This window comes from Sapajus apella, unplaced genomic scaffold, assembly GCF_009761245.1.
Source record: "Sapajus apella isolate SASKATOON/1434 unplaced genomic scaffold, GSC_monkey_1.0 scaffold119, whole genome shotgun sequence".
Lineage (NCBI taxonomy): Eukaryota > Metazoa > Chordata > Mammalia > Primates > Cebidae > Sapajus > Sapajus apella.
In genome coordinates, this window is record NW_022437059.1 from 2,419,587 (window position 1) to 2,437,840 (window position 18,254).

The 18,254-nt window shown below is 37.1% G+C and overlaps 2 protein-coding genes across 2 annotated transcripts; one reads left to right on the plus strand and one right to left on the minus strand.

The window, feature by feature from the left end:
- Positions 1-616: 616 nt before the first annotated feature.
- Positions 617-1,937, plus strand: LOC116538513 (olfactory receptor 10R2-like). Its single transcript, XM_032260956.1, has one exon. It carries the CDS (start codon positions 953-955, stop codon positions 1,892-1,894), a length of 942 nt encoding a protein of 313 aa, XP_032116847.1. The 5' UTR covers positions 617-952; the 3' UTR covers positions 1,895-1,937.
- Positions 1,938-7,920: 5,983 nt separating this feature from the next.
- Positions 7,921-9,157, minus strand: LOC116538294 (olfactory receptor 6Y1). Its single transcript, XM_032260560.1, has one exon. It carries the CDS (start codon positions 8,953-8,955, stop codon positions 7,978-7,980), a length of 978 nt encoding a protein of 325 aa, XP_032116451.1. The 5' UTR covers positions 8,956-9,157; the 3' UTR covers positions 7,921-7,977.
- Between the last annotated feature and the right edge of the window lie 9,097 nt (positions 9,158-18,254).

An 18,254-nucleotide genomic window follows, 5' to 3' on the forward strand; every position in this document is an offset into this window, starting at 1 on the left:
AGAATAAAATTGTGACCCTTGAAAAGAATAATTAATGTAGATAAAGGATTTTATAAGATTAGATTACAAGAATCCTCTCTAATCTGCAGGGAATATGTTCCAAGACTCCAGTGGATGTCTGGAACTGTGGATCGTACCGAACGCTAAATATACTATGATGTTTTTCTATAACACATGCCCATGATAAAGCTTAATTTATAAATTAGGCATAGCAAGATATTAACAACAATAACTAATAATAAAATACAGCAATAATAACATTATATCAGCATCACTACTCTTGCACTTTGGAGCCATTATTAAGGAAAATAAAGGTTACTTGAGCACAAGCTTGGTGATATCATGACAGTTGATCTGATAACTGGATGGCTTCTGAGTGGCTAATGGATAATAACATATATGGTCTGGATACATTGTGCAAAGGAATGATCCTTGTCCAGGGCAGGAAGGAGCAAGACAGTGTGAACTTTCAACATGATACACAGAAGGAGACACAACTTTAAACTTATGAATTGTTAATTTCTGAACTTTTCCATGGATTACAGTTGACCTGGGTACTTGAAACTGATGTGGGTACTAGAAACCAGTGAAAGCAATACTTTGGATAAGGAGGAACTACTGTATTAAAAAATTAGATGGTATCTATATAAGTCTCCAAGTAGGGGACCTGATGAATAGGCTTTATTTGAGCAAATGACCGTACACTTCACGTAAACGTTTGTCCCCAGATTCACTGCTAAAATCAGCAGCAGAAAAATAGCAGTTTGAATGCATATCAATTTATAAGAGCTTCTGGTAAAATTTACAATTCTTTTTTCTCTTCCATACTTGTTGTCTCTCATTCAAATAAGACTGGCATAGCTACTTTATGAGGGTAAGTCTCCCTGAATTTTAAGTTCCGAAGATCTCTGGACCTGATCATATTGACCTTATTCCATGGGATCAGCTCATCATGGCCAATTCCTCTTCCATCACTGAGTTCCTACTGCTGGGCTTCTCCAGCCTTGGAGAATTGCAGCTTGTCCTCTTTGTGGTCTTTCTCTGCCTCTATTTGATTATCTTGAGTGGAAACGTCATCATCATATCAGTCATTCACTTGGATCACAGCCTCCACACACCCATGTACTTCTTTCTAGGTATTCTTTCTATCTCCGAAATCTTCTACACAATTGTTATCCTGCCCAAGATGCTTATCAACCTATTCTCTGTACTGAGGACACTCTCTTTTGTGAGTTGTGCCACCCAGATGTTCTTCTTTCTTGGTTTTGCTGTCACTAACTGCCTGCTTTTGGGAGTGATGGGTTATGATCGTTATGCTGCCATCTGCCAGCCTTTGCACTACGCTGTTCTCATGAGCTGGAGGGTATGTGGACAACTGGTAGCAACTTGTATTATTAGTGGCTTCCTAATATCTCTGGTGGGAACAACTTTGGTCTTTAGCCTCCCTTTCTGTGGCTCCAACAAGGTCAACCACTACTTTTGTGATATTTCCCCAATTATCCGTCTCGCCTCTGCCGACAGCTACATCAATGAACTGGTCATCTTCATCTTTGGGGTCTTGGTGCTTGTTGTGCCCTTGATATTTATCTGCATTTCTTATGGCTTCATTGTCCATACCATCCTGAAGATTCCATCAGCTGAAGGCAAGCAAAAAGCCTTCTCCACCTGTGCTTCCCATCTCATTGTAGTCATTGTTCATTATGGTTGTGCTTCCTTTGTCTACCTGCGACCCTCAGCCAAATATACATCAGGCAAAGATAGGCTGGTGACAGTGACCTATACCATCATCACCCCGCTTTTAAATCCCATGGTATACAGTCTCAGGAACAAAGATGTGCAGCTGGCTATTCGGAAACTGATTGGAAAGTCTGGGTTTTCTCTTAAGAGTTTATAATCAGAACACTTTCTAACAGTATGGACAACATTAGACCAATTGTGTCACTCATTATTAAAATCATGAGATTATCTAGTCTATTTATCTATCTAACTGTGCAGGCTTGGATGAGTTATTTGACATTTGGGGCCTTAATGTTCTATGTAAAACAGAGATAACAATATTTTCTTCCTGGAGACATTGAAATTACAAAATGCCTATCAATAAAACATAACTCTCCTCCTCTTTTTGCTCTTCCTCTGGATGTATAGTTTCAAAATCTCTGATTACACTCTTTGTTTAAGGTTATGTCCAACTTAAAATGAGGTGTCCAGGCCTGAAGGTGGCTTAGATCTAGTGGTATGACATGGCAGGGAAAACTGTACCATACTGGCAATTAGATGATTTAAAACTGGACACTGATTCGGTCATGACGAAAGCTTTGACTCTTCTCTGCATATAAATTCTAATATATGGAAAGTACGGATAATGTAATTTTCCTGTTCTATTTCATGGGGGTCTTATTTGTATCTTATAAATAGTATAAAATAAAGTGTAAAAGAAGTACAAAATGTGAAAATATATACAATGTAGAATTCATATCAAATAAGCTTTGCATAACTGACAGGATTTCATTTCTTGCAAATTCTTCAAAACAGGTATTTTGGGATGGCTTTTCTGACTGTTCCTTTGAATCACTTCTTACGTAACACAGGAGTTATACTATGTAACATAGAAGTTGTGCTACATAATGGAAAGGAAAAGAATATTCAACCACCCTGTCCCATCTCAGGCTAAAGGGATCTACATGGCTTTCCACACTGAATTTATTATGAAGAGGAAGCTACCAAGTTTCACATTTTTCATGGGAATACATAAGATTTGAGAGAGAAGTACTTTGGTGATCGTCTGGTCCAGAATTTTCTTCATCAGTATCTCTAAGGGAAACCAGCCTCCACTGACTGGACATCAAAGACCTTACAAAACATATATTCCCACTGCTCTCAGTTCTTACTGTTATTCCTCTCATTTCAGCTGACGTTTGCCTCTGCTTTTCACGCATTCTATCTCTTGTGTCATACAGTAAGTCTAGTCCTGATTCACAGATGTTTGAGATGGTTATGATGACAATCGGAATGTTTTCCATAAGTTATGCGACCTGAATTTCAGATGCCTCACTATCCTGGGTGCAGTCCTCTAGCTATGCTATAGATTATCAGTATACTTTTAAAATAATAATAAATACAACTGAAGTTCATATTTCATATGCAGCATTTTTTTCTGGGGTATAACTGTATCCTTCCTTGTTAAACTAATTTAGATTTTCTAATTAAAATGTGCCAAATCACAAATAATGTTTTCTTATATTTAAAAATTATACCTCTGTTCCTATTTATTTATTTACTTTCATTTTATTTATTTATTTTCATTTTACTTCATTTTCATAGTTAAGCAATTAATGCATTTATTTTCATTTTACTTCATTTCATTTTCATAGTTAAGCAATTATGCATTTCAAGTACAATATTGGTTATGCCTTTGTTTTCTTCTGTTCTTTTTTAAAAAATATATATTTTATTACATTTTAGGTTTTGGAATACATGTGATGAACATGCAGGATTGTTGCATAGGTACATACATGGCAATGTGGTTTGTTGCCTTCCTCCTCATCAGCTATATCTGGCATTTCTCCCCATGTTATCCCTCCCCAACTTCCCACCCCCTGCTGTCCCTCCCCGAGTTCCCCCCATAGACCCCAGTGTGTGATGCTCTCCTCCCTGTGTCCACGTGTTCTCATTGCTCAACACCTGCCTATGAGCGAGAACATGCGGTGTTTGATTTTCTGTTCTTGTGTCAGTTTGCTGAGAATGATGGTTTCCAGGTTCATCCATGTCCCTACAAAGGACATGAACTCATCATTTCTCATGGCTGCATAGTATTCCACGGTGTATATATGCCATTTTCCCTGTCCAGTCTGTCGTCAATGGGCATTTGGGTTGGTTCCAAGTCTTTGCTATTGTAAACAGTGTTGCAATGAACATTCATGTGCATGTGTCCTTACAATATAATGATTTATAATCCTTTGGATATATACCCAGTAATGGGATTGCTAGGTCAAATGGAATTTCTATTTCTAGGTCCTTAAGGAATCATATGGACTTACAGCTGAATTCTACCGGAGGTACAAAGACGAGCTGGTACCATTTCTTCTGAAACTATTCCAAACAATTGAAAAGGAAGGACTTCTCTCTAACTCATTTTATTAGGCTGGCATCATCTTGATACCAAAATTTGGCAGAGATACAGCAAAGGATATAAGGCAGATCTGGTATCTGTGATAGAATTCTGATTGGTTCACTTAAAAACTAAATTATTTATTATTATTGGGGAGCATTTCTCAGCATTTGCTGCACCTGGGAGGAGGGGCCGCCACACATCCCCATTCTCTTTCTTCTCTTTGGGAACCAACAAGTTACAAGAAGCTAAAACATTAGGGGAGAACTGAAGGTGTCTGCCTATGCCAGTTCATTGAGTATAGAAGTCACTCTTACGGAATCTGATTAGAGGGTTCAGTAACAGGAAGCCCATTGTTTCCTAAGCCACTCCTCCAACTTAGCCATAAATACGAACGAAGATTTTTTTGTTTTGTTTTTTTGAGACAGGTTTTCACTCTGTCACCCAGGCTAGAGGGCAGTGGTGACATCATAGCTCTCTGCAGCCCCTATGACCCTGGCTCAAGCAATTCTCCCAACTCAGCCGCCCAAGTAGCTGGGACCAAAGGTATAAACCATGACACCCCAGCTAATTTTATAATTATTGCAGAGAAAAGGTCTTGCTAGGTTGCCCAGGCTGGTCTCAAATTCCTAGGCTCAAGGGATCCTCCTCCTTTGGCCTCCCAAAGTGCTGGAATCACAGGCATGAGCCACAAAGTCTGGCCAAAGACGAGATTTTGATTTTCATTTTGAGATTTGATTTGTCTCCTCAACTGGCTTAAGAACATGGTCAGGCATAAGAGTAGTGATATATGGCTTCATAAAACCTCCGACATAGTATCAGTTATAATCAGGTATTGCAATTTACTGAATTTTCATAATTAATGTCATTTAAATCAAGGAAATGTATTCTAGAAAATTAAAAACACCAGGAAATGTTTTTCTCCTTTATGTGGTTAATATTTTTGGTGAATAGTAATTACAGAGCTAATACATGTTCATTCTAGAACATTTACAAAATACAGGCAATTATAAAGTAAGCCACAACTGGAGAAAATGAAAGTGTCACTTAAAACCTCTCTAGAATTTTTTTACATGCACATTTATCTCTGTATCACCAATTATATCTTAACGTAGTTGTTCATAATATCAAAACTACACCATATTTTATATTCTAACCTTTTATTTAATATAATTACTTTGTAACATTGTTTTCTTTGAAATATGACTTGCAATATCTGCATAGTGTTTTATTTCATAGGTAAACCATACTTTACTTAAATATTTCAATTATTTGGAAAATGTACATGCTTTTAAAATTAAATATGCTGAATTAAATATGTGTGTGCATATAGCTTCATAAATTATATCCCTAATACAGACTCCTGTATTTGAAATTATAGAGCCAACAAAACTATTTCTAAATTGACTACCAGAGTTTGAAATAATTTATATAACCACTGGCAGTATAATACAATTTCTTATGTCACTTATGTGATGGATAATATCTCACATAAATAACCAATTAAAATATTTGGGTATATTAGTATTGTTCAGATTTTAATTTTTTAATTTAATTTTTAAGTTTAGGGGCATATATATAGCTTTATTATATAGGTAAACTTGTATTATGGCGTTTGTTATACAGATTATTTTACCACCCAGGTATTATGCCTAGTACCCATTAGTTATTTCTCCTGATCCTCCACCTCTTCCTAACCTGTACCCTCCAATAGGCCCCAGTGTCATTGTTCCCTACTATGTGTCCAAGAGTTCTCATCATTTAGCTCCTACTTACAAGTGAGAATACGTGGTATTTGGTTTTCTGTTCTTGCATTAGTTTGCTAAAGGTGATGACATCCAGCTCCATCCATCTTCCTGCAAAAGACATGATCTCATTCTTTTTTATGGCTGCACAGTATTTCCTGATGTATATGTAGTGCATTTTCTTTATCCAGTTTATCATTGATGGGCATTCTGGCTGGTTCCATGTCTTCACTATTGTCAATAATGCTGCAATAAACATATGTGTGCATGTGTCTTTCTAGTAAAATGATTTATATTCCTTTGGGTATCTACCCTGTAATGGGATTATTGGGTCAAATGATATTTCTGTTTTTAAGTCTTTGAGGAATTGCTACATTGTCTTTCACATAGGTTGAACTAATATACACTCCCACCAACAGCGTACAAGTGTTCCTTTTTCTCCACAACCTCACCAGCATCTGTTTTTTTTTTCAGTAATAGCCATTCTGACTGGCGTTAGATGGTAACAATGAGATATCACTTCACATCAGTTGCAATGGCTATTATTCAAACCACTCACTGTGATTTTGATTTGCATTTCTCTAATGATCAGTGATATTGAACTTTTTTGTTTTCATATGATTGTTGGCCACATGTATGTTTTCTTTTGAAAAGTGTCTGTTCATATCCTTTGCCCACTTTTTAACGGAGTTGTTTTTTTCTGGTAAATTTAAGTTCCTTATAGATGCTGAATATTAGACCTTTGTCAGATGTATGGTTTGCCAAAAAGTTTTTCCATTCTGTAGGTTGTTTACTCCGTTACAGTTTCTTTTGCTGTGCAGAAGCTTTTCAGTTTATAATTATAACCCATTTGTCAATTTTAAATATCTTTTTAAAAATGACTGAGGTTTATCGGCTCCTAGGGCTGCCATTACAAAGTACCAAATACTGCCTCAGTATTTTTCTGGTGAGGCTTCAGAAATCAAGTTCTTGGCAGCGCCATACTCTTTCTCTCTCAGTTCTAGGGTAACATCCTTCCTTGCTTCTTCTAGCTTCCAGTGTTCACAAACAATACTTCTTCCTTGGCTTATAGGTGCATTGCTGCAGCAACATGGTTGCTTTCTGCCCTCTGTGTGTGCACATTGTCTTTCCTCTGCATGTGTCTGTGTCCAAACTTTTCCTTTTTATAATGACACCAGTCATACTGTCTTAGGTCTCACCCTAACAGCCACATTTTAGCTCAATTACCTCCATAAGAATCCTACTTCCAAGTAAGTTCACATTCTGAGAGACTGAGGATTAGGACAACATACTTCTTTTGGAGGCGGGGAGGAGTGGGACATAATTTTGCCCAGAACAACTGCCTACTTTTAAAATTACGTTTATATTCTTAACTTGTTTTTCCACTGAAAGCTTAATTTTTATATGTTTATTTTAAAGTTTTTTTTAGTATTTAATGTTAGTATAGGTTATTATTAATATTAAAAATTAGTAATAGTTTTCACTTTGTTATTTGGTATAAACTTAATCTTTCATTTTTAAAAGCCTTAACAAATTAGTTATTTATGTTATTTGGAGGGAAGTAGATGGGGTCTCTCTATGTTGACCAGGCTGGGCTCAGGCTCCTGAATTCAAGGGATCCTCCTGATTTAGTCTCTTGTGTAGCTGTGACTAAAGGTATGTGCCACGGTGCCTAACAGGCATTAATTTATGTTTATCTTTTTCTTTTACTTCTACAATATAGGGAGTCAAAAAACTCTTTTCTAACCACCTGAGAGATGAATTATTCTTTATATTTAATTGTTTGTCCTATCTGGCATTTATTTTGATAAGTTTTATGGAAAAAGTATTTATCTTCCTCCCTTCCTGCCTCCCTTTACCACCCTCTTTCTCTCTCTTTCTTCCTGATTTCAAGTAGCTTTTCTAAAATTTAAAACCTTGTCTCTCAATCTGACAGCAGAGGTTACTTCTTGAGAACATGTTTCTCTAGTCATGATTGTGTGTATACACACACACACACACACACACACACACACGAGCAATGTTACAGTGCTGGAGATTGAAGGATAACCAAAGACAAGACTGAGGGGGAAAGTGTGTAGTGGTCATCTCTCAGTTCAAGCCTGAAAGGAATCTATACATTTTTCAACTACCGAAAGCCCCATTTTCCTGGGGCCCGCGTCCTCTGCAACATATGGTCTTTCTGAGGGCTGCCTTTACTTCACGGTTCCTCAGACAGTAAATGATGGGGTTGAGGAGTGGAACAATGACAGTGTAGAGGACAGACACCACTTTGTTGGAATTGTAGGTATACATGAGCTTGGGACGGGCATAGGTGAAAAGCGTTGTGGAATAGAAGAGAATTACAATGGTCAGGTGGGAGGCACAGGTGGAGAATGCCTTTTGGCGGCCCTGAGCAGAAGGGATCCTGAGAATGGTGGCAAGGATAGCAGCGTAGGATGCCACCACAACACAAAGAGGAATAGCAATGACCATGAGGGCCAAGAAGAAGTCCACCAGCTCAGCCTGTGAGGAGTCCTCACAGGAGACGTTGAGGAGTGGAGAGATATCACAAAAGTAGTGATTGATCAGAGGTGTGCCACAGTAGTAAAGTTGTGCTATAAAAACCATCTTAATCATGGCAGTCATGAGTCCACAGAACCAGCATCCTCCAGCCAGTGTGCCACAGAGCTGGTTGGTCATGATGACTGGGTAGCGTAGTGGATTGCAAATGGCTACGTAGCGGTCAAAGGCCATGACAGCAAGAAGGATGTACTCAGTGCAGACAAAGGTCACAAAAAAGTACAGTTGAGTCATGCAGCCATTGAAGGAAATACTTTTGTCATGGCTGAGGAAGTCAACAAGCATCTTGGGGCTGATGACTGTGACATACCACATTTCCAGGAAGGAGAGGTGGCTCAGGAAGAAGTACATGGGCTTATGCAGCTGCCCATCACTGTGGATAACTAAGATGATGAGAAGATTTTCCAGCAGTGTCAGCAGGTAGGTTGCCAGGAAAACAGAGAAAAGAAGAAGCTGGGAGCCTGGTCGTGTTGGAAACCCCAGAAGAATGAAATGTGTTGTCACTGAACGATTATCTACTTCCAGAATTATGGTGGTCATGACTGGCTGTGGGCACAGACAAAGTCAGTTCCTTCCGTGATGCAAGCACTAGTCTATGTTATTTGTACTGATAGGGCCCACCACCAGCAAATTTATTACAATAGGTGATCTCTGCTTTTTTTAATCATTTTACCTCTTGAATTATGATGAGAACCAAAGCCTCTGAGAAAAGGTGGAATTTAGGGAGCTTATAATTCAACTTTTTTTTCAAATTTTCTCAAGAGCAGTAACTTGTGCAAGGTCATACAAAATAGAGATTAATATAACTTCCTAAATCCCAGTTCTGTGCTTTGCCAATATATCACTTTGAGGTACATAAAAAAATGGTCTCCATATCATCCTTGCACTACAGGCAAAACATCCCTCGTCTCCTGAATATGAAGAGGAGGAAGGAGGCCCAATTGCCCATTCTCTAGGGGTAATTTGTGTGACTGGAGTGGTTGCATGACACCACTTATCTGTAAAATGGAGAGAATTTCCCCGCTTTTATTTAACAAGGTGCTTACTCTTGAATGACGTTATAGTTGAGCACACCCATAGGATTAAAAGCAAAATAAAGTTGATAAAATCATTCACCAGCTTTTCAGAGAACAAAACTGAATGGATAACTTGAAGGGTAATATTTTCTTCAATCCAATCCATTGTATAGAATGCTTGCTTAGGAGTTTGACAAAAGTGCATTCAAATCCAAATTTTGTCTTTGTATAGCTAAGTGAGCACATCACAGAATCTTTTATAATATTAGTTACTTTATTTCTAAAATGGGGATAATGCAATAGGGCTCATATTTTGTGAACATCAAATGGGATTTAGAGTTTAAATTCAATTCCTGTGATACTTGCTTTTACCTTTCCAGGCTACCCTACTCACGCCTACATACATAGCTCGTTCTCCTTTCAAAACAACACACACTCCACCCCACACACAGAGCTTCCCCCACCCCAACTTTTACCCCTGCCGAAAACAGCAAAAAACTGGTGCAAACGGCAGCCATTGTTAATGAGAAAAGGGAGAGGGCTGTGGGACTTTTCCAAGGGTGCTAAATTTAAAAACCTGTAACCTGTTGGGAGTAATATCAGAGAAAAAGAACAAGAATGACTTTTTTTTACTGACCCTTCTGCATTTCTGTTCAATAATTTAGCAAAATGTGTGACCTCTTTTTGTGCTGGGCTGAGAATCATTCCCAAACCTATTGATATTCAACACCTTCCCATTTCAAGTCTCACTCTGTGTCTTATTGCTTCATTTATCTTTTCTGTTCTTCTCCAGAGCTACAGTCTCTCTTGCTCCCCATTTCTCAACAGCTCTATTTTATGGTGTAAATATGTAGGACAACTAGGGGAGGGTTTTTTTTTTCCTAAGGAATAGTCATGAGAAAAAGCCAGAAAACTACTGTCCACACTATCCATTTCCTTCTTCCCACTTAGATTCAGCTTTAGAATCCTGAAGAAAGGATTGGAAGGCATTATAATAATCTCTAAGAAAGGATTATTCTTTCTTAGAGAGGGAAACGAACACAGATAACCCAGAAAAGGCAAATAATATATAAGAGTGAAATTCAAATAATTTAGTTTTCTGTTGGAATACAGTCCTGAGAAACACACGCACGTACACAAACACACACACAGTCAACACAAAACTTGTCCTTACTCAGCACAGCTTGGTATTCCCTAGGAAGTGTGAGAGTGGGGCTTACAAGCAAGGCAAGGTTTGAATCCTGCTTAACTTTTTCTTCATCCTGATTTAAAAAAAAAAAAAAACATCTTTGAGTCCAAAAATTCAAACCACTTAAAATCTGTTTGTGAAGAGCATAGGTCAGTCTCTATCTGGCTCTCTCTTACTGAATCACTTTCCTTTTCAATGAATTGATGAAATGAACACGTTTCTAGCTATTGGGGGCAGTATTACTATTTGGGAGGCACTTTCTTAGTCCATAGAAAAAGGATATTGGTCTCCAGAGCCATGTCCTTGGGCTTAATCTTTGCATGTATTTTTTTAAATATTCTAGAAAACTACAGAATATAATACCCTGATGTCCTAGTTTCTGGGAACCATCCCCAGTGTCCTGTAGAAGATGCCTGGCCTAAAAAGCATAGTTAGAACAACCCTACTAAATAATGCAATGTATTCTCCATTTCTTTGCAATAGATATTGCCATTCTTAGGGTAACTGCTTCAGACATGAAGCTGGAAATAAAAACATCTACTTTAATTTTAAGAAGAATTGGTAAATAAAGTGGGTGATATTTTTGAAGAACTATGCATTCATTCATTCATTCTTTCTTTAATTCCAGCAGAAATATAAAAGTCCAGATGAAGCTCCACAAAATAAAAATACACAGAAATGAAAAGGGAGTATGCAGTATTATATAAAGAACAACTGACTAAGCAGCTTTATCATTTGAGCATGGAATTCAGCTTGGAGGTCTCTAGCAGTCAAGTAGAAGAGGAAAACAATTGAAAGTACAATATGCTCACATCCCATTTTCAAAGTTATTCACACATGTATATATAGATTTATATTTTGATAAATGTGAGTTAATGTATAAAGAGGTAGAGTGCTTTATCAAAAGGCGCATACATTGTAGATATAGTCAAGGTTCTAAATTCCTAATTTCTAGGGCCAGATTGCCTGAGTCACATCCTAGTGCCTTCTAAGACTGTTTAGACAGTCCATTGGACAGACTTGTGAGGAAGAGAGCAAGGCTCACATAGTTAATGGCATTTCCTCCAGTGGAAGTTTTATAGCAACTAGATTCTGAGGAGGCTAGGCTGAATGCGTTAAAGTATCTTTACTGCCAAATGATAACTCACATTTGTGTATGTAAAAGCACATTCACATCATTTTATCTGATCTTCACCATCATGGAGTTAGCACAAACGTCACAGTGCTGACTTGACCCAGGGATATTAAATGTCTAGCTGAATGTTACACAGCTAAGCTGCTTAATGACAGAATTGAAATTAAATGCCATATTTATTTTTTATAGTCTACTGATTTTTGTGTATGAGTAGGTAGAAGATGATCTATGAATTGGGTGAGGTTTTTTTTCTTCTGAGAATTAAATTGTAAAAATAGTTTTAATAGCACTCTATGCAAGGAATAAAAATTTTTAAGGAGTGAAGAATCAAAGGGCCAGGATGAGAGCCAAGAGCCACTTGAAGGTTCCAGTACTCTGGATCTCAAACATTTACTTAGCAGCAGGATAAACCATCTCACTTTTTTTTGTAGCCGACTCTTAGTCATGCATTATGGACTTGTCTCATGAAACAATGGTATTTTTAAACCAGTGGTATTTTAATTCAAACTTCTCTCTTTTCCCTCAGATAAGGAAATCCCAGAGTGATTTAAGTGATTTTCTCTAGTTTAAACAACTATATAGTGGCAGAGTAGCAATTTATTAATGATTACATTTTAGTCCCTAGCAAGCCTTAATCCTTAATTGTCTTATACAATTCATTCAATTTAATTATTTAATTTCTTCTATGGCTCCCTGTTATACACTTCATTCAAATTAATTCCTTATCTGACCCAATTATTATTGCTCAAGGACAACTTATCTTAAGTTTTAGCCTGATTTGAACAGAATTATAAAAGTTAGTGTGTCTTAAAATTATGATTTTTCTCAGAAAAAATATATATTTTTTAGCTTTCAGAATTGCTAGCCCATTGTATTGATTACATACACACACACACACACACACACACACACACACATACATATACACATTACTAAGGAAATGGAAAAAGATCTTTCAGCTCTAGAAACACAGGATTCTAGCACTGCAAAAAACCAAGAGGTAATATGATTCACATTTGTGAGTCACCAATGCATATATGTTAAGTATTCATCTAGATTTTGCCTGACTTTTTCAGGAATGGAAATTCAGTATCTATAAAACTACCATACTTTAAAGAAGAGAAATTTTTAATTTGGGAGATGCAAGGCTTTCTATTCTGAAACCCAATGCACCCACATTCAGGTTCCTGGTTCTGTTTCTAAAAATAAGCCTCATCATCTTCTCAAAGGATAAACTTCACTGTTTGAAAATAGTGTCAGGTCCATTAAACCTCCAGTTCCCTGCCCCACCCTCCATATTCCCTGTCTCATCATGTCTTTCCTTTTTTAGGTTAAGCCACTCAATTTCTATATATATGGTTATATACGTACAACCAGGTTATCAATTCCCTAAAGTTTGTGATCATCCTCTTTGGATGATTCCAGTTTGACTAGACATTTAATATAGACAAATATCATCAGGCTATGGAAAATATAACAGGTATTTAAGGCTTAGTTTCATTCTGGAATCAGAGAATAGGAATATCTTCTTTATCCTTTTGAGCCTTCCATCAGAGAGGAGCAAGAGGCTCTTTCTGATTTCCCAGAAAGGGTGGATATGACCTTTCCCATAGGTAGTGAACAATGAGCCCAGGATAACAATGAGTCTAGGAAATGACCTGCTCTGTTGTTTGTGGGAAAATGAGGTGTAGGGAAGAAAATGTATACGGTCAAATTGCTCCTGGTAATGGAGGCATTTTAAAAATTGCCATACAAGCTCTGTGGGGATTGGTTTGGCCAAACTGAGGGTCTCAGAAGTTTTCAAAAATGGAACATACGTAGTGAGACAAGTAACAGAGCAACCACTTGCGCTCAATCTAGTCTTCTACTAATTCCTGCAGGAAGGTGAGAAAAACAAAAAAGTATAGGTTAGCCATAGGTGGACATATCAGTCTTGGATGCTCAAAGGTAAGGCATTTTCTTAAGGGGAGGAACACAGTCTTACTCTTCCAAGTCAGTTTCAAAGAGATACAGTTCTAATCCAGCTCCCTTTTCCTAGGCTTTTCAGGAACATATATGCTTCAGGGTTATATGTGTAACAGCTACTATGTTTGTGGTAGAACAGAGTGCCTAGCTGCTATGCAGTGAACCCCTCTGCACCTTTCTGTTTCTACTGTGAGTTGGCTTTGAAGACTTTAGGGAAAAAAATGTGTATTTCATATCCCTGATTCTTTATACTCTTTATTATTTTCCAAAATCATGACTTGTAGTTTGACGTAATTTAATTTTCATCTCGGTCCTTTAGGAAAAGTGGCTTAATTTCTATGGGTCTCATTTTGAGCACGTTTAATTTTTGCAGTTTATTTCAGGGTTTCAAGTTGAAAATAAATGTGGTCACGTAATGTGATGCAATTTTTTGACTAACCAGGACAACAGAAAAAGAATTTGTCTTGCTCTATGGCACTATCACTAGAAGTGAAATTCTATGTTCTATAGCACTGTAGGATATATGGTTAACAGTAATATGATACATAGTTTCAAATAGCTAGGAGGGTATTGAATGTTCCCAAGACTAAGAAATTGTCAGTGTTTGTGATGATGAATATGCTAATCACTCTGATCTGATCACTGTTCATTATATGTATGGATCAACATATCACTATGTACCCCACAAATATGTATAATTATATATATACATTATATTAAAAATAGAAAAAATGTAGCAGGAGGAAAAATATTATAAGCCAGCCAACCCTGCAGACATCATCTTGTCAGCCCCTGCTCTTATTTAACATAAAAGCACACATGCTTACTCACATGCCTATGTTCTACCCACTAATTCTCGCATACACATATTCATTCGCCAACACCAGCCCATTAATTCCACCCTTTATGCTGTTTCCTCTCTTTTTGTCTCTTAAGTCAGAGTAGACTTGGAATCTGCATTTTGCAAGGCAGAGTTGGTCAAATGCATTAAGGCATCTTTAGAACAAACCTGCGGGATTATTTTCATAACCAGGCCTATTTCACTTAGAGTAAGTTATCACGGTAGAGTCTTAAAATGACATGAGAATCCATGACATTATATTTCTGAACCCTTAACATATTTCATATGGCTAGATATACATAGATGCTGAAAAAAATTTTGTCGAACTGGAATGAATCTATGTGCATATTAAATTCCTCTCCATCTAGAACTTGTATCACTACTCATTACAGGCTTAAAGATGACAACGTGTTTTTAAAATCAATGAAATAAAATTTTGGATGAATCATAATTTATACATAATTTATCTTCAATTATTCCCTACTTTCCTTCATAAAAATTAATAACTATAAGATGGTTAAATTCTCCTTTGGAAATATCTGAGTCTTGTTTTCAACTCACCATTTTCTCAGGAATGTAACCCTTTTTCCACTTAGCTCTGTCAAGGATGGCCAGCTTGCTCTGAAAAAAGAGAAGAAATCATAGAGACCAAGAGAAGGAGAACAATGTCCATAAGCCTAGAGGGCTGCTGGGCAAGTCTGGTTTATGTCTCCGCGTGAAGAAGGCACAGAATAGTGCTATTTGTGCTTCTTCCTGCTTTCTAGCTACAGGAGGAGACAAACAAACTCCCTTTTATCCACAGGGGACCTCCCAAGAGACACAGCCTTCAGGAACATATCTGGCCTTTCCAGGGCTCAAGGGGATCCTGGGAGAATATTAAGGAAGAACTAGCAAGCTAAGTAGAGTCTCCAGGCACAAGAGAGACCTTAGACTGGCTGAAAGTACACTGCCCATCCTCCCCAAAAAGACTTGGGAAGAGAAAGGTGGCAAGGGGAAGTTGTGTGTGTGTGTCCACTTTCTGAGGAACAATCTCACAAATAATAAGGTCTTCCAGAAAAAGACAGTGCTATAACCCAAGCCATTCAGAAAATAAGAATAGCAAATACCCTTCCTTATTTGGAGACCCAAGTGCATGAGCACATGCACATTAACAAACTCCAAACACACTCAGATATTGTGCTTATAAGTATACACAGAAGTAACTGCAGTGCGTCAGTAACTCGGTAGATGTGAACAATGAATATACCGCATTCAGATACCTGTATTTTCAAAAATAAGAACATGTTATATATTTACTCTTATTATCTGCAACTAGTACACATTCAGAAACATATAAAGGTATTCAGAGAAAGTAGATGGTAATAAGATTATATGGAAAATAAACTGTGATGGAAATTGGACAGTTATCTCTTTAGGTATATATGTTGCTTCCTGGGTTAGGATAGCTTCACATCCAGGATAATCATCTTTAGAACCACAGACTCAGGGATTTTGATATGAACTACTATGAAGGATGCTGATCATTGTAGGAGACTGCTTTTCTGGAGTTGGGAAAGATGAGAACTAGCCAAAAAAGAATAACATCTCCCAATATAAAATTAAGCTCTTTATTTTAAAATAACAGAATTCCCCTGAGGAAACATAGCAAAAACCCTTCAGATTCCAAAGGGCCTAGTTCATATTTTTAGGAGTCACCACTTTTTACTCCTTACCATTTTTCAATTTGATAAAAAATTAAAAAGGAAATTGTTCCCATAGAAAACTAGAATAATACTTCATTTATTTCCAGGCAGTCTCTTAGCTCTTTACTGGTTCTTTGGTGATATTCTGTGTTGCCATTCTATAGGAACCTGACCATTCAATAAATATGTATTGAGTATCTTCTAAACATCAGGAACTACTCTGGTCACATGTCACTACTCTTTGAAATAGTTTTACTGTAATAGTTTTATTCACCCTTTAGGAATTTGCTGATAGACTTCAAGAACCAGAACCTTTTCTGATAACACAGGAGGTTCAAACGGAGTGCTATTCAACCTGTTTCCTATTTACTATTATCAAAAATTCAGTAAATAGGAAACAGAGGTTTAATATCACTCAGTTTTAATTCCATTCTGTTGAAATAGAGAAGGAAAACATGATACAGATAATTAAAAATTTCTGTGAAATGTGAAAGAAAGAGGACATGGCTTTCAAGTCAGCAAAACATGGATTTGTATTGCTCTTTGTCAGCTCTGGATGTAAGTAAGTTCTCAAACCTCTGGAAGTATTACCTTCTTCATATTTAAAAGGTGATACATCAAACCAAAGGTTAGTCTTGAGTAGCAGCTCTGAGTAAAGATTCTGCAGCTAGAGTGCCATGGTTCAAATCCTGGGTCAGTCATGTTCTACTTACATGACCTTGGGCAAATCATTCTGTGTTTCTGTTTTTTTAAATTGAAAAAAATGAAAAAATAAGAGTACTTATCTGTTAGAATTGTTGTGTTGATGGTAGGGGTTATATATATAAGCTGTTTAGAACAACACTTGCCATATAAATACATGCTTTTATGTGTATTTGTATTATGTCAAGCAAATAGGTGTTCAGAAAAGTTAACTTAATTTCCAATCTCCTTTATAATTTACTTGCACACGAGCATAAGAATTTTTGTCATTTTTGAAATTTCCAGAATATTTGAATGAAACAATGAAGCTGTTTTTGACTTAGTCACGAGTTAACTGGCTTCTCATCAAGAGATTGTCCAATTTTTCCAGTTTTCGTGTTAAAGTAGAGGCAGAGCCCACTGGATGCTACTTCTTAAATAAAGTTCTGTTTATTTAATTTATAAAAGTTGATGAAATATAGATGACTGAGACCCTTAAAAATTATTTAAAAATTACTGGACTAAGGATTCTCAAGGAAGGAGACTTTTCCCAGCTTACTGCTTTTGAATACAATGTCTGTTACATAGTAGGCACCTAAAATATCTGCTCACTGAGGAAATGAGCTGAGTCCTATTTTATTTAAATGACATAAAAATGTGTAACTTTAGTGCAGAGGAAGATAAGGAATACCAGAAGCTCCTGGCTGATTAAGTACTATTGGGAGATTTGTAGAAAAAATATGATTACTATCTAAGATCTTTAACAAAAAATCTTCCTAACTAGTATTGTGAACTGAGGAACTAATACAAATAAACCATGATCTTTTCTTGGTTTATAGTACTTTCTCAATACCAAAATATATCTTTTTTTTTTTTTTTTTTGAGACGGAGTTTCGCTCTTGTTACCCAGGCTGGAGTGCAATGGCGCGATCTCGGCTCACTGCAACCTCCGCCTCCTGGGTTCAGGCAATTCTCCTGCCTCAACCTCCTGAGTAGCTGGGATTACAGGCACGCGCCACCATGCCCAGCTGATTTTTTGTAGTTTTAGTAGAGACGGGGTTTCACCATGTTGACCAGGATGGTCTCTATCTCTTGACCTCGTGATCCACCCGTCTCGGCCTCCCAAAGTGCTGGGATTACAGGCGTGAGCCACCGCACCCGGCCCAAAATATATCTTTAGAACTATGAGTGCTTAAAGTGAAAAAAATCTTAAGTTATTATTTTCTGTCAAAAAAGAAATAGTTTTAAGAGTTAGTATTAAAAAACAATAGGTAGACTACATCTGTGAGTGGAATGAGAAAACGTACATGCTTAAATATTGTAAGAAGTT